At 43.4% G+C, this 18,927-nt stretch overlaps 4 protein-coding genes across 4 annotated transcripts; 1 reads left to right on the forward strand and 3 right to left on the reverse strand.

Annotated features, from left to right (window-relative positions):
• Positions 1-1,608: 1,608 nt before the first annotated feature.
• E1B28_009424 (uncharacterized protein) lies at positions 1,609-3,210 on the reverse strand. Its single transcript, XM_043154320.1, has 8 exons — positions 3,061-3,210; positions 2,955-3,005; positions 2,804-2,901; positions 2,702-2,743; positions 2,414-2,644; positions 2,227-2,352; positions 2,071-2,176; positions 1,609-2,014 (listed from the first exon to the last, which is right to left on the reverse strand). Exons 5-7 carry the CDS (start codon positions 2,456-2,458, stop codon positions 2,156-2,158), a joined length of 192 nt encoding a protein of 63 aa, XP_043009611.1. The 5' UTR covers positions 2,459-2,644; positions 2,702-2,743; positions 2,804-2,901; positions 2,955-3,005; positions 3,061-3,210; the 3' UTR covers positions 1,609-2,014; positions 2,071-2,155.
• Positions 3,211-4,298: 1,088 nt separating this feature from the next.
• Positions 4,299-4,914, forward strand: E1B28_009425 (uncharacterized protein; the record flags this gene model as incomplete). The annotated part of the gene is made up of 3 exons (XM_043154321.1): positions 4,299-4,475; positions 4,526-4,761; positions 4,827-4,914. 3 exons carry the CDS (start codon positions 4,299-4,301, stop codon positions 4,912-4,914), a joined length of 501 nt encoding a protein of 166 aa, XP_043009612.1.
• A 1,410-nt stretch (positions 4,915-6,324) lies between these two features.
• Positions 6,325-7,477, reverse strand: E1B28_009426 (uncharacterized protein; the record flags this gene model as incomplete). The annotated part of the gene is made up of 4 exons (XM_043154322.1): positions 6,325-6,895; positions 6,959-7,090; positions 7,141-7,380; positions 7,443-7,477. The coding sequence occupies 4 exons, from the start codon at positions 7,475-7,477 to the stop codon at positions 6,325-6,327; spliced, it is 978 nt and encodes a 325-aa protein (XP_043009613.1).
• Positions 7,478-12,217: 4,740 nt separating this feature from the next.
• E1B28_009427 (uncharacterized protein) lies at positions 12,218-12,900 on the reverse strand (the record flags this gene model as incomplete). The annotated part of the gene is made up of 2 exons (XM_043154323.1): positions 12,218-12,703; positions 12,757-12,900. 2 exons carry the CDS (start codon positions 12,898-12,900, stop codon positions 12,218-12,220), a joined length of 630 nt encoding a protein of 209 aa, XP_043009614.1.
• Positions 12,901-18,927: the final 6,027 nt, after the last annotated feature.

Raw genomic sequence — 18,927 nt, forward strand, 5'->3', positions numbered from 1 at the left:
ATATTGTTATTAGCTTTGAAGCCTGTAGATTGTAGTAGTGTCTTATGTCTCAATCTCAATCATGCTCTCAAAATTTCAACTCAATCTCAATCTCAAAATTCAACTCAAATCTCAATCTCCAAAAATTCAACTCAAATTTCAATATCTCTAAAACTCAATTCAATCTCAACTTGACATGAAAGATTGAGAATATGAAGGTGGTTAGATATTTAAAGTTCAAATAATTGAGAGTAAGTAGTATAGTCTATACTAGAGTCAATGGTTATTATAGAGAGCAAAGGTAAGGTTATTAGTATTGCTTGTATTTAAGCAAGGGTGAGATGAAGGTAATGTTAGCTGTTTTGACTGTGTTACACCTGCGCGCACGCCATATCACGGACTTGTAAAAATTTGCTAAGCACTTGGTGTGGGAGAATTTTTACAAGTCCGTGATATGGCGTGCGCGCAGGTGTAACACAGTCAAAACAGCTAACATTACCTTCATCTCACCCTTGCTTAAATACAAGCAATACTAATAACCTTACCTTTGCTCTCTATAATAACCATTGACTCTAGTATAGACTATACTACTTACTCTCAATTATTTGAACTTTAAATATCTAACCACCTTCATATTCTCAATCTTTCATGTCAAGTTGAGATTGAATTGAGTTTTAGAGATATTGAAATTTGAGTTGAATTTTTGGAGATTGAGATTTGAGTTGAATTTTGAGATTGAGATTGAGTTGAAATTTTGAGAGCATGATTGAGATTGAGACATAAGACACTACTACAATCTACAGGCTTCAAAGCTAATAACAATATTTTTTTTTGCAGTGGGTTCTTAAGAGGTCGCTCAAAAAAAGTTTAAACTTTGATTTGAGAGAGACGTTGCGACGTCTTCGGTTTAAACAAAATGCATGAATTTACTGGTCGGACACACTGTATGGATATCACAGCGACTTCGCAACAGGCCACAGACATCTATCCTTCAGAACAAAGGGCTGATACCAGACAGAACAAGAAGGTTGGGTCTGGCATTATCCTTTCCTGTCCGCAGCTACATAAATCCACAGATTCAAATTGAACTTGGAACATGGACCTATCGAGCCTATCGAGTGGCGTATCGAGCCGATCCGATATCATGGGACCATCCTTGCCTGGCTCTCGCAAGCTTCGAGTGTCTTCCACAAACTCGGGATTTCATTGACCGAAGATCTGTCCAGATTCAGTAAGTTGGGTCACTCAAGTCTCTTTCAAAACTTATCTCTCCAGGACTCATCGTACCACAGATCACGTTGCACGGCCGGATCGTTGATTCGAAAGTCAAGCGGGAAAGACTCCGGAAATATCCGCACATTTACCTCTTTGTTCGCCCACTCTCCCTTCTTGGCAAACCTCCTCCATTTCTGTCTGTCCATTTCTGGTCTTGCGATGCGACCGGACAAAAACGCTTCTCAAAACGTAAACGCCGATACCTCGGGCTCCCTACCAAGTTTAACGTAGCAACAGGACGTTCTTGCACATACTGCTGGCCCACCCAAGTGTACCAGAACATCCACAAATGGCAAGTTCACAGAAATTTTGACCCTGAAACAAGAGACTTCTCTCGCTACCTCGGATACCCGTGCCCCTTCGAACCCTTACCGCAAGAACTTGTCAAAGGTATGCGCAATCTTCGTAGTAGCTGTTTAGTTCCCTTCCTCACCGACGGAAAGCCTTTGACTTGGATACCGATGGTTTTTCACTAGACATGCTATTCTACCCCCATGAAAAAGGTGGCTTGTGTTCTTTCCATGTTCAACGCCTTCCCTGACCAATTTTGCAAGAATCATCGACGATGGTAGAAACCCCAGACGAACGGCCGAACACATATTGGTCACCTTCAAAATTGCTGACTGGACACCGGATAGCCTCGATCTCGTCTGCACTTATGACTTCCTTCTCGTGGAATGCAGTGGAAGATACGGAGATTTCTGCAGCAATGTTTTAGTCACAACGTTTCGACGCTTCATTAATGCGATGAATGCATAGCCTTGTAGTTAATTGTCAAGGAAGGAACGGAAGTAGCCTACAAAACCAACCACGTACAGACGCCCGATCTCCTCCGCTGATGCAACTTAATAGGTTCCTCTTCCTTCACGATGCGAGTACCTTCCAAGTTTCCCGGTTTTCTTCAGGCATTACCGACCAACAGCTGAGATTCCCTGTCAGATATATACTAAAACGATACATAGAATAACGCACCTGCCCGCACGAGCGTATAGATGATAGCCATTGACGAGAGCGCTGAGATTTTAGGACGGCATACCCAAGGCTATGCTCGCTGGTAGCGGCGTCTCCGTAAAGGAATCGTATCAAATCGTCTTCGCACTAGGAATCGTGAAAAGGGATCAGCAATGGATGGAGAACGAGTTCCGGAAAGAAAACGCACCACCGCTCCTCCGACAGGAGCGTTCAGTCCACGCCAACCATCCATTAATCACTGAAATATATCCGCTTCTTGTTTCGAGCGTGGCCACGTTTGAAGGCGAGGTTTACCTCGACTGCGTGCAGATGAAGGGCGGAGAAAAGACGCGAACGGGAATCGAAACCGTACAAGAAGGCTTCGGGCCTCAAAGCTTGGAATGGCGCATCATCTTGTCTATTAATGGCCAATATCGAGCTTGACATGGTATACTGAACAGTAAAAACGGTAATCAGTCGAAAGTATTGCACGTACCTCTACTATGGTATCGGACGCTACCGAGTATATATATCGTGCCTTTACTTGCAGTATATGAGTGAGAATACCCGATATCTCGATTACATGAAGAATGCCGACTCGGATGTGTGGTGGAAGTGATATTCGCAGGTTGTAGTCGGTACCAGGATTTTCAGTTGAGAGATTGCTAAAGAGACGGGCTGAAGGTTAAAAGGTGACTATGAAAAACAATGAGAAGCGTGCCAGTTGATTACCCGTAGGGTTACTCAACTCGCTGCGCCCGTTCCACATCTTCATGAGTCGTGCTTCTTTTGAACATAGCCTAAGGGAGAAAAGTCTCGCCATCAGCTCGTTGCAATGAAGTTTTTCAGAGTTACCAGTGCGAGTGTTCTTCTTGGTGCCTTGACGTTACCTAATAATATAGAAAACTTTGATTCTTGCTAGATTCTTCCATGAAAGGTTCTTGAAGAGCTTCTCTAAACCGTTTGGTCGCCATGATGATGGAAGTTGATGAGAAAGAAGCAGGCGCTAACAAAGAGGCTGTGTCTACGGATTTGGCGCCCATCCGTCGACGACATCAATCCCGTTAATTTTCCGGACAACGGTAGGTGGAAACTAATTGAAACAGTGTCGGGATTTCCTCATGATCATTTCTAGCTTTTGTGAAGATAGTACGGGCTTTACGGACAAAATCGTCCCTTGCCATAAGTACCATACCATTTCCTCAATTGGCTGTGTGGTTAGCAGCGGCGCGGTACGTTGTTCTTAGCGGGTGGCGCTGGACTTGAGGGCGGCGCGGCCGTAGAAGGGGTTGTAGCTGTATCTTCAATAACTATAGAATTGTTAGCTATGCCTTTAGCAAATAATGGAAGACTGTACCGCGGGATCATTGTCGGGACACCGACGTCATGAACCCCTCATTTCAGAGTACGCGGTCTGTCGGATAGTCAGGAATAGACGGCCAAGTCATCACAGCAATTAATTTCAGCACGGAACCCACCTGATAATCAAAAGATAGTAACGGTGCATGTTCGACCATGTCGAGGTTTCGGATCTTGCTTGGATGACCAAATTCTTTGAACTCGAAGTTAAAACGACAGTCGATAGTAAGCTTTGCTAGTATGAATGTACTCCATTTGCGAGGTTACTAAACGTACGGACGCAGAACGAACTAGAAGGGGAGGTAAATTCGGGTCCGGGTACGGCGTTCAGTCTTGAGTAGAGGGAGATAAGCTGAGTAGGGATGATCAGGACCACTCCACTCCCATCAAAGACTGTGCGGGTTTATGACAGATGTAAGGATGAGGGTTATAGAGATTTTTTAAAATACATATCTTCAATTCCAAAATGCCCCTTGACCCTCACGATTTCCGTTGTCACGGAAATGAGAATGAGTTGGGCATGTGCCGATTGAAGTAAATCATTGAAAACGCTAATCCTGGGCACCCGCGGAAAAAAGAAAAGATCGGTCAACAGTGTGCTGAGTTGGATGGGGCGAGTGTGGATTCAACTTGGAGTATATAAACTGACTCCAAGATACCAGTTATCGCCAACCAACCAATCCCTTCCAACCAATCCCTTCCAACCAATCCCCTCCAACACTTTCAGTTTAATCATGTTCGCAAAATCGCTCGCTTCTATCGCTCGTCCCATTGCTCGCTCGACCGTTGCGTCGAGAAGATTCGTTGGACATGTATCGGCCCCATCCACACTCGACTCATGGGCACGCTATCCCGCTGCTAGGTTGATCACTTACGACGTCTTGAAGGCCAAGACTATGAGCCCCAGACCCGTAAGTTTCTGCTTTACAACATTTGGGAAGCAGTGGCTCACCCATATTAGAACACATTCTTATTTGACGTCCGTGGGCCGGATGAAGTTGAACAGGGCATGATCCCCTCAGCAATCTCTATCCCTATCAACACCCTTGAAAGGTCACTTAAGATGTCCCCCGAGGAGTTCAAGGCCAAATATGGAGTTCCCAAGCCGGAGAAAGACCAAGAGGTTACTTTCTACTGCAAGAAGGGCCTGAGGTCTACCATGGCCAGCGAAATTGCCATGCGGGAAGGATTCACGAAGTGAGCTTTACTCTGATTTTCTGTTCCGGTTTTTCTGCCGATGTACTGAATTCGTCGCTTAATAGTGTTGTGAACTACAAGGGATCCTGGATTGAGTGGGTGACAAAGGAGAACCTCCAGGTTAAGGACGTCGCACCTACTGTCATGTCCTAAATCAGCTCGAAGTTGAGTTGGCCGCTCGTAGGGGATTCAATATTTTCCGTTCGACCATTAACTGGTGCTTAACTTAATAATGTCAGCTACCAGTATGTTATATCTAGATGCACACCTCTGTTGTACCATAATACACCTCTTTTAAGTCTTCTTTATTCCGTCTGCGTGTTGACTCGTTCGGGAGCTGAAAGGGATTTTTTCGGTATCATGTCAGGTGGGGGTTTCTGATATACTCTCCCTGGCGGCAGATTGCGTGCTCGCAGCAGGTAAACGCGATAGTGCGACTAATTGGCCAAGCAGGAGCGAAAGGAGCAAATGATAATGCGGCCAGGAACTTGGCAAGGAATGACTCAACGTCATCGCCGCTTTTGTTCAGTTGGAAAGACCGGAAATGTATTACAAGTTGCGCACGAGGAAGGAATCCGGGATACTAGTTGTTCCGGTAGTGAAGGTAATGGTCTATATCCGTATCAGCATCTTCCATTCAGCCTTAAATTATCGGCCGAGGAACGAAAGAATTCAGAAGTTCTAGCGCAGCACCACCGTAAATCATTGAACTGTTGTTGAGCGCCACAAAAAGATATCAAACCTTTTAACTGATATCCGAACTCCAGCCATGATGCTTGAAGCTTGAAGGGCAGATGCCAGCGGATAAAACATTTTGTTGGCCATTCGCTCATCGAAGTTGCGGTCAAGTTATTACGAACCGTAATTCCCACGGCATTTACCACGTGAAGGTTCAAAGCAAGGTACATACAACACCAAATACACGCTCACGGTTGGCTTTCCCGGGCCCAAAATCTCGAGGCCTTGACGGTGCATAACGACACCAAACATCATTGAAAACCACTCGGAGCACAAGCACGAATTATTCAAGCCCAGATGTGAGAAGCGTTGATATACAAACTGGGATGATGGTGTGCTACTAGTCTTTTTTCCCGACACAGTGTTGTCCGTAGTACTGACGGTTTGTATTCTGATTCTGTCGTCGTTTTTTCAGAGTCCGTGGAATAAAAAGAGCAGCTCAAGTTTGGTTTCTCGTTCACGTTTTCTACGAATTACATCGGCGTAATCACGAATGAGCAAGCGTCATTCCACTTGGAGAGGCCAGCCATTATCCGCCATGATAAGAAAGACAGGTGCGCAACTTGTAGCATGCTTCTTGAGCGTTCGACCTCTAATCTCCAGCTGATTCCTGTCAGAATTCTCTTTTGAGATATCCGTGTTTGTAGGCGGAAGGGGTGGAACGAGCGTATTTGGCAGCATCATCGATCAAGGCTTCCTGAGTTCATGAAGATTACTTGCGTTTGGACTAATTCATCACGTTTTGGTGGCACAGTCATGGATCGATTGACATTTTACTCGACTTGCCAACACATCTCCGGCATGATTTATCATGGTGTAACTCTCTCATTGTCGACTGTAATACTCCTTATTGGGGTTAACCTTTTCAAGCGGACTGGCCTCTAGTGGACTAGAAACACTCTCAGTTAACCCTGTGTTACCAGCCAAATCGACACGTCTTCCTTCGTTCCTAGTTTGGCCAACTCTAGCTCTCCTCGTCGAATCCCCGTAGGTCGGAGGCAACTCTATGGGAATATGATCGTTTTCCGAAATGAGTAGTGGTGGTCTCCAGCCGCTATCCTGGTGCTGAATAGTTTCGGGTCTCCCGGCAAGCTGTTGATTTGAGCCTTCAATCGGATCATTTGGTGTACTGGAGTTCTGTGTTCGAGCTTCTTTGCTCAATCCTTGAACCGAGGAGGTGGTTTGGATGAAAGGAGTTGGATCGGTCTCTGTTAAACGAGAGGAAGCCCTTGCCCTGCGATAACGGATGCAAAGCATTATAATGGGTAGCATCAACGCCGCCGCTGCCCCCACCGCGATACCAGCGATTGCACCGGGACTAAGTTTGTGTGGCTTTGGCGTCGCCGCTCGTAATTCCCCTGCTGTGGCAGAAGAAGTCGATGAAAGTGTTTGGCTTCTGCAGGTAGTGCGGGAACCTGCATCAGATAGGGAGATGTAGAATGGGGTCTAAGGAACTAACGGCGTTTGAGTAGCTCCAGTTGAAGTGGAGTTTAATGACTCGATTACAGTGACTTGTACCATAGCAATTGGCTGCAGTAAAGGAGCCGATTTCGGGCTGTCAGATTTATCAAAGATGCCGATATTGTATAGCCTGAAATCAAATGAGAACCCGGAGGTTTCATCACCCATCTAGATACTCACCCTTCCCTCGTGAACACGATTGAGTCAACCCCCCCTCCCGGTGTCAGATCCAACGCTACAGAATCGTTCACCCAGGGAGCAACACCAGGGGTCCCGTCCAACTTCCGCTTTCTCAACCAAGCTTGTTGAGGATCATGCTCTTCTCGGGTCCATATGAATGTCGAACCTTGAGCTGCTCTTGGTGGTGTGGGGAACGTTATGTTCAAAGCCTCAACCGATACATGAGGTTGAAGCGTTTCGCTGTCCGCAGATCAAAATGGTTAATACCGGGAACAACTTCTCCGACTGTCGGCGCTACTCACATTGTCAACGCCAGTACCAGAGACAAAAGACGCATTTCGTGGCGGAGCCGAAATTGTTAGCAATGGATCGTAGTGGAACGGCGGAGGATAAGGTCAAAGAACGAGTGTAAAGGCGAAATGGAAGTGTTGAGTGGAAGTGGGAGGGCATTACAGGTCTTTCAACAAGATTTTTGACTGGTACGGAGTCGAATATTTCTCAGGGCTGTCGAACTGCCAATATCAGATGGCAGTCCGAGTACCTCCTCTCAGCCTTTCATAAATTCACGTTTTCATTCACTTGTGCATTGAACCCTCAACATTCAGCGTTCAATCTCGATCGGGGTTATCTTGCGGTTCAATCAATACCAGACGCTGTCAAAAAGGCTCCGTTGAGAGGGGCTCAGAGCTTCGGGCCGCTCCTGAGACTTGAGCTTCTATGAGTGCGGTTGATGCCTTTCAATTCAGATTGAGTCGAACTATATGCAGCCTCTAAGAGAGAGAACTTAGACTCACCGCTAGCCGGAAATGGAAGGAAAACTATACGTTCAAATAAACTTGAAGGGCTATGATCTCAACGTTCCCAACGTTACGCTTTTACTAAGCTGATCAATTACAAACTGTTTGTGCATTTCGGACACCGCATGATAGGCCTTTCCCCCGGTGTCACTCACCTAACGACCGTTCCAGCCTGGGTCCATGTCAGCTCAAGAGGCAGTAATGAAAGGAAAGCTCGGGTTTAACGAACCTAATCCGGCAGTAAAATGAGGATGATGGTGATTCCGTTGATAAATTCACTGCTTCCCGTCTGAAATCATTGCAATCCGGATACAGTGTTATTTGATTGTACTTAGACGGACTTTGTGATGGATCCTATTCACGGTTAAACCCCAATGAGGTTTCCCCGGACATTATCGGACATTATCGGGCGGTCTTTGACTTCGAGTGCTTGTCCCGATAATGTCTGATACGGTTCACTGAAGTCGGAAAAAACCTGAATGTTGGTCTGGTTAAGGACCCTATCCGACCTTATCAGACGTTGTACGACAGTATCGGACTCGGCTTTCTGTACTAATTTTTCACCCATAAATTCACAATTTTTTCAATTTTTTCTAATGTTGTCTGAATTATCAGATGCTATCATAAACAAAACAGATTTATACGATTTGATTGGAACCCTGCTCTGCATCATCTCCGTTTTGCCATCCCCAGTCTATTCCATCAACCACGACAACAGCGTACAGAGTAGGGCGAAAATAGACAGATAGGTGGGAATGCATATATTAGGGAGACAGAATGGAGAATGGAGGAACAGGGAACACAGGGAGGGAGCCCATGCAAGGGAAGGGTTGGACCGGCGAAGCCATAAGGAGCGTGTGGACACACAAGTAGGCGCATGAAGAACGGCATCAAAACATCCATCTGTTGTGGAGTAGACGACAAACAAGTCAGCGCTGGGCAACCCACCAACAAAAAAGAAAATGATCACTCACCAGGATAACAAACGGCCGCCGACTCTGGAATATCCTCGCCTTATACGCTTCAACCACTAAACTTATGCACCACAGCTGAACGAAGAAATTCATACCTATCTGCGCAGCCAACTATCCCGAAATCTACAGAAGTTGTTAGCATGAAGCGGTGCATCTTGAGAGTCGAAGACACACGGTTTTGTTTCTATCAAAGAACATTCACCTTGTTCATAGTTCCCAGTTACCATCTTGCTAGTCTTCTCCCAAGAATCCCAGGGGATCTTAAGAGAGGGGAAAGGAAACAGACAAGAAGCGAATGGAAGAAGGTGGTGGTATGAGGAAGAGTTGCGCGGCACGTTGGTTAGGGCAAAGGGTTTGGAAAGACCTGCTATTCCCACGCACAGACTATGGTTTGAACTTAGACAAATTTTTGGCGGCTGCCCACTGTACTTAGAAAGGGCGTTAGATTGTTTTTTTACTCACCCGGGCATGACTGGAGAATTCTGTGCGATGGATGCGGATTCAAAAGAAAGGTACGACACATTACGACGTCATTGTCACCATGTGTCCAAATTTTTCAGAAAAACTCTAAAGTTCACTGAATTGGAACGATAACGTCCAATAATGTCCGATACTGCCCACGGACACCTCACTGGGGTTAAACCCTCGACTTACACCTTGACTCACGTGGAGTCATCTACGACTCTCCCTTCTTCGTTTCATGGCTCAGACGGCCCTTCGGAAAACAGTATACAATTGACTTTTCTGCCATATCTTTTCATTACCTTTGTATTCCTAGTAGCTGATTATTTCACCCTTGGTCTTTACAGCGAGCTTGCGGATGGCTGACAGATAGACGCGCAAGCTCGTCACAGTCTAGCTTACAACGTTCTTTTGATAGACGCGTGAGCTCATCATCGAGGAAGGAATGTTCTCTCGGTTATTCTACACATGAGTTAGCCCAGATACTTCACATATGCATGTAAGTGCACCAGATATGTCACTAATAGGATGGCTTCAGCAGGACCAAAAGTGATAACCTGTGCATGGTATGGCAAATCACCAAAGTGTTAGAATGATCTATGATGGATATTTAACCACTCAACAGCTATTGGCCTTGTTGCCTTTCCTTCACCTATTCCTCATAACCTCGGTCAAGTACCACCCCCTCATCCTTTCATAACAACTGGTTCAAACCATTTCCTAGCCATTTATCAGTCATTCACTCAATGTCCAGGATAATGAACAAATTGCTGTCTTGGATTTCTTGCACAAACAGCATGCAGAGCAGTTTGGATGGCTAACTTCCTCAACAGCAACTCACAGTATCTCTACTTTTCAGGAAGAATCAATGTTGATGAAGGACCAAGTGGTTTACTTACTGCAATATTTAGGACTTTGACTCAGAAGCAGGCAGGAAAAGAAAAGCAGAATGAAGGAGGTGCCTGGTTTCTCTATCAATTCCAATGTTTATCTAGCTAAAGAAGGAATTGAGAAGACCTTGCTTCAAATGTCAATTGCAACCTTCTCCTTCCATCTGAATTGATTTGGAAGATGGATGCAATGGAATACAATGAGAGCACCGAGGATGTGTGCCTAATTGTTCCCTGCAGATGTCAAGCCAAAATGGTGTCACTCATTGATTTCTTATTTACCTCATCTTTCTACAATTTATGCAATTTGAAAAAGAGCAGACTTCATTACACTTAATTGAATTCCATTTCCATAGCAATCTTCACAGTTGTTCCATAGTCCACAGTATTAGTTATGTATGTGATAAAATCAGTAGTATAAAAGCCCTACATAGTCTGAAATATGACAGTTCTTTCCCCTCTTAGAAACAGTCCTTAAGAGTATGAGTATTTGGAAAGCACTCAGCTTATCAATGTTGTCTGATAGCAAGTACCAGCTGTTCAAGGCTATTATCTGCTAGGTGTGTCCCCATTTGCCATCTCTCTTACAGATAAGCATATTTGAGATATGGATGCAAATAAATTCTGCATAGGAGATGCAGCAACAAATTTAGTCATTGTCATATAACACCAGAACCCTCTGTGTCTCTTTTGAACATGCTAAAAAATTAATTTAGATTTCTATAAAATCAAAATGACCAAGGCTGGGCTATTAGCAGACTGCAAAGAAAACACCATTCACAAAATAAACTGAGATATACATTTGAAATGCAAGAGTGTGGTCACTCAGCACCTGAGTTTCCAGTATCAAATCTCAAATGGAAATTTGAGCTATATTATTATTTATCTAGCCTCAGATAAGAATAAGTCCTAATTTCTCAGTGCACTGATATCTGCCTGTTTAGCGATGAGTATGGAGATGGTGGTTAAAATAACTGTTGTAAAATGAATAAATGGCAGCATTCCAGTTGTTTAATGAGTTATAAGGGATGCTCAATTATAAAGTTCATTATGCTAAAAAATAATTACCATGCCTTATCAACTGTATTGAAACTCTGCCAGGCACGATTGCGCCATTCCCATAAGTACTACTTCCTGGTCCAAAATCCGCGAAAACGTGGCAGTGGGCCAGGCATGGGAAACATCCTCAATGCCGTGTTGCTCAAAAAACATAGACAGTGTTGAGCTAGCCACCCATGCTACAACTCTCCAAAAGCCTTCAAATCAAGGATATTTATTGCTGACAGTCTAAAGTAATGTCTAAAACCCATTTTATTGCACTATCTGTGGTCTAAGGACTTATCTATCAGTATCTTTGCATGGACAATTTAAGTGGGTCAACAACATTGTTGTTAGGACTCGGTAACGAAACCTGAAGTCTCTACCTTACAAGGGGTGATTAGGGAGCCAAAGTATGTAGTTAGAGATGGGATAGGGTTGTTGTCAAGCTCAAGAGCTGGCTGTTGGATGGCGTCGAGCTTGAAAGCTGGCTGGGTTGGTTAGTATTCACACTAGGTGGCTGTTTGTAGGTAACAATGAATATATTCACTGTACTACAGAGATAAAGAGTTGAAATAGTAAGAGTATTACTACTTGGATGGGTTACAGAGTGGTTAAAAAATATTGAGGTTGAGGTTTCAAGAAGAAACCTCAAAGTTTATATACTCTACTATGTATGTGCTTATTTATATACTTATTTAATGAATGTGGGCCATTTTATGTATTCCGAGATGAGGTGTACATTTGGCAAGGGGTTCTCAGGGAATTTAATAAAGGGGTACTCGGGATACTCGGAAAATGAAGGAGTACTTGGCACGGGGTACTTGGCGAGGCTGTACAGGCTGTGTGTATGGTGGAATTGAGTAGGGTTTGTTGGTAGAAAATTATAGGAGGACTGTCCATTGGTTAGTATGTTTCAGTGGGCCAGAAAAGTGAATGGTTTGTAACAATCATGATGTTCAAGATACTTATCCACTGCCTCCAAATTGTTAATCTCTCCAGTCATAGGCTCCCAGGTGATATCACCATCGCTCCAGACATTGAGAAACTGTAGTGTTCTTCCTGCAATCCAACAGTGGCCATTCACATTCATCACTCCCACTTCATCACCTTCTTCCTCCTCATCCAAGACATCAGCTGGAATATCCACTGTTCCTTCCATCCCTGAGCTATCCTGAGCTCCTGTATCACCTTCCTCGGCATTATTTTTGACCTCATCCACATTCCTTTCCTCCAACAGCTCATTTACACCTTCCTGGTTGCTATCATCTTTCAAAGAAGCAAGGCCGGGACGGGTTGGGTTAATATGCTTTGGCTGTGGCCATGGATGAGGGGGGGTAGGGCTTGGTGGCGGAGAATGTCCAGAATCGGAACTCTCTTGTAAATTGGAAAGTGGGAATGACTTTCCAGATGACTCAGATCCGACAGACTGTGAATCATCGTGATGTGATCTACCACATTGTCCACCACAGCCATGACTACCAGTCCATCCACGACTATGACCACGGCCATGGCCACACCCACGATTGCTATCATTCTCTCCACTTCCATTTCCATGACTGCGACCCCGCCCACACCTACACCCACACCCACACCCATGTTGCAGAACATTTTCTGCTCTCTCTCTGACTTTCTCCATTGCTTGCACCTTTGATGCAACTGCAGTCACTCTACAAGAAGCTTCTTCATCTAGTCGTTTTTTTCGTGGCTCAATGGCACTCTTCAACTCTTTCAGTACAGCGGCATAGGGGGTTACCAAAATCACTAGCATCACTCTCTTCTGCATACTACACAATATATTGAAGCTATTTACAAATTGATAAGTTTAGGCTTTTGTTAGTTCACTTGTTCAAATTACTTAACTTCTCAACTAACTATTACTGTACCCTTTAAGTTCAATATTTCAGATACTTCAAAGTTGTAGATAGTTCAACTCTGAGTGTATTAGAAATATTCTAGTTCAACTACCTTTAATTTCAATGTTTTGGACACTTTAAAATTGTAGATAGTTCAAGAATGTATTAGAAATATTGAAGTTCAACTTGGCTTGTAGTTCAACTCAATGTAGTAGAGATATTCTAGTTCAACTCAACAGCAAGTTAATAAAATTAGTTCAATATTCTATTATATGTGTATGTATATATAGTAGTTCAACTCAGTTCATCAAACAATGATTCGAATCGATATATTCTCAACTTATCTCGTCCTACTTTTCAGATTTGATGAGACTTGCAAGGCTGGGATACAATGTGATGGCTGAGCTGAAGAAGTTGGTGAGACATTTGCCGATAGTGTGTGAGGAACATCTGTAGATGGTGGTAAAGAAATAGAATCACAATTGGGGTTTATAACAAGAAGTGGTGAAAGCCTGGCTGGTAATGGCTGTGAAGATTGCATAGTATAGACCTTGGCTGGCTCGAACTTGTTTTTGGGTATTGCAGTTCGGTTGATAGGCCAGATACCAGTAGTTCAAAATGCTGCTTCAATACCAGATGGTTTCAATGAGTTTGCTCGGGCATGAGAGTATTCAGCGAGGAAGTTGTCACAGATTTCACTGTCTTATCCCTATCTAACATTTATCTTATCTGTGCCATGTGTTTATCTTATCATATCACTAGATATTCTAAAGATGAAGTGGACCATTGGACTTGTTCTAGACCATTCTAGACACTTCAGATTGTAGATCAGATCCAGGGGGAATTATGTTAGATCTAGATCGCACTAGTAACAGCCTTGGCAGGCTAGATGTCTAGATGTTGATCCTTGTTGCCAAGCATGCTTGAGCAACCCAGAGTACTATATATTTACTCAGTATTACCCACTGCACCATATGGTTTCCCAGGCTTCACCATGTGGTTTCCCAGGATTACCCAGTGTACCATATGGTTTCTCAGATTGTTGCTAAGGAACCATTGTTCTGGAATGTACCTGAAGTATTCTAATCAGACAATTACCAAGCACACCATGTGCTACTATTCAAATAGAGTATTAGAGGTCTTAGTATAGTATCTGGGGTTCTAGATAGAATTCATGTATATAAGCTAGACAGTCTGAGCCTTAGAGCCTCAGACTTAACAACATCTTTGTCTTCATACAACATCTCTGTGCTCTCCATCTAAGCTTCACTACTGATCTCCTTCTACCACTCCACTACAACACATCAAGAAACTAGGTGAGTTGCAGATTTGTGATAGAAGTTATATTTCATGATTTGATTAAAGTCCCGTTGCACCTACAAACATGTTATCAATAATACAATTTCAACTTCGAACACTGGGAAAAGTTTACCTGACAGACTCGTTTCTTCCACTCTCGGTCTAAATGACCAAAAATGCCAACATCACATGGCTGTGGAGCATGGGTTGTATGAGGTGGAAGGCATAGAGAATAATTCGATGTTTCTGGGTGTAACAAACGAAACGAAAACTGCAATGACTATTGTGGCCATCGATGATCAGCAACTGATAGTCTCCGGGGTCATCAAGACGGGCTTCAGTCTGGGGACCAAAGTCTTTCTCAATCCAAGTAGCACCAAGCTCTTGATCTGTCCAGCCATTTGGCAATATTGAGATACTATATATAGAGTTATGCACTGTCAAAACTGTTCAAATTAAAATGAACAACTTACCTTGCACCACATGGATTGACCTCTCCCCATTTGAGATACCGTCACTTTGCCTGAAAAATTATGGAGGGTTTGAGAGCTGTACCATCTGCACATATACACTCAATAATAGTGATCAGCTCACGGCTACCTCCCTCAATGTGGTGTACTTCTTTTTGGTCATAGTCTACCAAAACTGCCTCTTTGCATCCTATCCCCAGCTGAACTCTCTTTTCGTCCATGTTATAGATGTTCTTCAGCTTGATGTCATATTTCTGGACAAGGTCTCCCAGCAGATTGAAATAATCGTTAACAACTGACTTGTTTAATGCTATGGCATGACACTTCTCAAGTCCTTTTGACCACTTGATCTTACAGTCAGGATGACGTGCTTTGAAATGTCGATTCCATGTATTGCCTGACACAGAAATTACATATCTTAATGGTAATATATAGAAGAGACCAATGCACCAATTCACCATCCTGCAATCATTTCAGCATAGTCATGGATCAGGCCACTTGTCATTGGTATATCCCTCGCTCCCATTACCTTGCACCAAGCTGAAAGTATATCTTCCTCTGGTGGCGAGAGAGCTTGTTCATGTATATGGGCTTCTCTATGTGTTTTTCCACCTTTCACACGGCATTGGAGGGTACTACGTGGAACGCGATGTTCATCTGCAGCCTTGTTCTGTGACAACTGGCCTGATTCAACTTCACAGAGTGCGTGGCAAATCTGTTCCTCCATATCCATGTCATCTAGGTCAGTATCATCGAACGTAAATGTATAATCTTGAGTAAGGTTGTGCAACTGGTCAAACTGGAAATTTGGGTTATCAAATGCCACAACCAGGTCAAACATACCCCCCTGAGAGCTAGTGGGGTTAGTTGACGATAATGCGACTTAGTTGACTATGCTACAAGGTTCTTTTTGCACTTTAAAACAGTGCTACGGAGCGATATTTATCGTATTAAGAACTAGAGTGAGCCCGAATTGCTAGTTAAAGCTAGTGCCGCTAGTAGGATGTGCCGTCGGCGGAGCTAGACCAGTTAGAGAGAGCCGTAGATCGTGTCAGAAAACTGTATGACCGTTCGAAACCTGTAGAACACTATGAGCAGAGGACTTAAGCGGTAATTCACCGAGTTCTACTCTCTACATTCTACTATGCACTGGCATATCAAGGGATTGTACTATTAGAAGACTTGTAGTCTTCACAGAACCGTTCGTAGCAGAACTTAACAAAGTCAAAAGACCTTCATACTAGGAGTACCTACTTCTACGGGGGATTTAGTTGACAAGAAATCGGACATTGGACCACACAGACTAGGAGAAATTTGATATGACCGTAGATCGAGTCCCGATCTGAGGAAAAGACAAAAAGACATGATACAGATCCCAGATCACAGATAGAGTACCCAGGAACCAGGCAGGAATGAACAACGGATCTTGGAGTCCGTGCTGTTCATGTGCTATGGCGATTCGGAACTCTGGATCCATATGCTGGAACTACTTGGACACACAAAGTCCATATGATTTGATAACGTCGAAATGCAGGATAAGGTCCGTAGGCAGGAAATACCATATGGTACGCCTATGTAGGTCCATTCTACAGGCTGAAACAAAAATGAAGATCGGTCCAGATTGGTCCAAAACATATGATTCGAATACGGAAAAGCTCCGTAGACAAGATTCTGCACATGTAGCAGTCCCTAGCGATAAGATTCCACATGGATTCATAGCTATGGTGCATTATTTTTAGAGATGAAACAAGTAGAGATAGGATTACAAAGCTAGCGTAGAAGTAGTATAAAAGCAGCTCATGTATCCGTAGATAAAAAAGTACTACCCGTGCGTAGGAAAGTCCTGAGTGGGTTGCCCGTGAGTAACTGCTCTTGACACCCAATAGAGAGATTTGCCCTGTCTTTGTGCAGTGAAACGATAAGATTTGATTTGAACTATACGAGACCGTCGAGGTCAAAACTAGAGAACTATCCGTCCGTAGGCCGCCGAGGTCTTGATTACTGTTTCGTGATCCGTCGAGGGTCTTAGCGTTCGTGTCCCGCCAAGGACTTAGTTTTTGTGTCCGTCGAGGGCAATAGTCTCCAATCGTTCGAATTAGTCTTACCGTAGACGAAATTCATAGTCCCACTTAGTCCACTGGACAATAAACAGAGCCCCTACAAACCTTAGAGTCCCGTAGCTGTGGTGTTTTTACACTTGCAGTTACACATTGATTTCATAAGAACTTCATACGATACTGAGACTGTGATCTTGTGCGTAACCTTTGCCAAGCAGTCCACCCTTGCAATCTTTCCTGGTGTGTAGAGTTATTGATAGACTTTACACGGAGGTTTACTAGTTTTTGGGTTGATTTGGTGTTGGTGCTACTCCCGTAGCTCTGATATTAGGTTGACTCTTGAGTGGTATACTTCGCCCTTTAACAAGCTCATATGAGCTATGTGGGGCTGAGTGAGGTGGCAAACAAGTATACATTGATATAGAGATTGTCTTGAGGCTGGCACAAAGGTAGTGAATGTGAGGGATCAATTCAAACCAGATAGGACAGATTTGAATGAGAAGATTGTTTTTAACTGCTACAAACATGAGGCTACTAATGTATTGTATGTTCGTCGTGTCAAACTCATGTTCTGGTTACTGTTGCCAAATGCATGGTTGACTGCGTCCTATATAAGGCTAGAGGAGACCAGAGAACATCCAATGAGCCTTGATATGAATGATAATGAGTAATTACACGTACCTGAACCACTCAATTTGCACAAGTCCCTCACAACTCCAAGATTCAAGTTCATCACTGAAACCCATAGAAATCCGGCATCTAAGAGTAATACGCATCCTCAAGCCTGTAAAAAAAATCGCAAAACTATAGGAAATTAAAGAAACAACAACTTTACACCCACTCTTGAGCTATGCCAAGTGGGAAAGTCTCAGCTGTCAATGTTCGAAAGATATTGTACCTGTCTTCAGTAGTCCCTCTGAGTGAAATATTTAGGAGTGCCATCTGATAAAACATGAAATCACAAGAATTTGAGTCAGTAAGAAGGTCATACATAGTGCAAAATTACTCACAAGATGTCAGGTGAGTGAATGATGGAGGTGGGGCAGAGGTAACAGTCAACATTGACAAGCAAGCAACTTGGCTTGCTGGACTGACACCACTGGAGGTTAGTAAAATCACGTGGTTTATCAATTATCTCGTATTCAACTGGCCATATCTCATCATCCTACCCATCAACCTGCACTCAAATGTTGTCTAGAGGTCAGTTTAAGTCTATTCAAAGGTTTTGCATTCAGTTTATATCAAGTATACAATAGGATAGTAATGTGGAAGCCAACTGGCCCACTACATAGGGGTGCCCACTGCCAGGTGGGGTATAGTAAGTCCAGTTTTGAGGTATTCTGGAAATAACTTGTTTCTGCATTTCAACCTCTTCACAAAACAGTCTGAATTATGATAGTTTACACAATCATCTGACAGCTTTCTATGGTCATCCATAGTTATTCCAAGCTATTTCCTATTTGCTTAAGTCCTATCCCCATTTAGATACCTCAGTGGTATATAAAGTTATAAACCCCATGTTTCTAGCTTTGTCCCAGCTTCATCATTTTGTACCCCCAGTTTTGTGTCTGTTTTGTGACTATTAATAGAGTCATTTTATTTTCTCCCCTGTGTGAGTTCAGTACTCTACAAAGTACTATCTTTTTATCCTCTGTGTATGAGTTCAATACCACTCAATGTCATATACAGAAGCAAGATTCATGAGTGGTATCTGACACCTGAACAAGCAGTAACTAATAACCTTTGCATTCATTATCATCAATTATATTCTTACTGATACATGTGAAGTTGACTAAAGAATCAATAGACTCCTTATGACCTTAGACTGTTCACCTGCACATGAAGGTGGTGATGGAAAAGAGGGAGTATATAATCTCTGAAGCGCACATTTTCTGGTCTGATGTGGCTCGGAATTCAGCATACTATTCCATGACATCTGGAATA

This window comes from Marasmius oreades, chromosome 5, assembly GCF_018924745.1.
Source record: "Marasmius oreades isolate 03SP1 chromosome 5, whole genome shotgun sequence".
Lineage (NCBI taxonomy): Eukaryota > Fungi > Basidiomycota > Agaricomycetes > Agaricales > Marasmiaceae > Marasmius > Marasmius oreades.

What these genes read in the sequence shown, in the direction of transcription:
- E1B28_009424 (XM_043154320.1), bottom strand. Translation starts at nt 2,458, where the DNA reads ATGGATGGTTGGCGTGGACTGAACGCTCCTGTCGGAGGAGCGGTG. An exon ending in CTCCTGTCGGAGGAGCGGTG is followed by an intron (nt 2,353 to 2,413) that starts GTGCGTTTTCTT and finishes CACGATTCCTAG; the next exon opens with TGCGAAGACGATTTGATACG. An exon ending in CTATACGCTCGTGCGGGCAG is followed by an intron (nt 2,177 to 2,226) that starts GTGCGTTATTCT and finishes AGGGAATCTCAG; the next exon opens with CTGTTGGTCGGTAATGCCTG.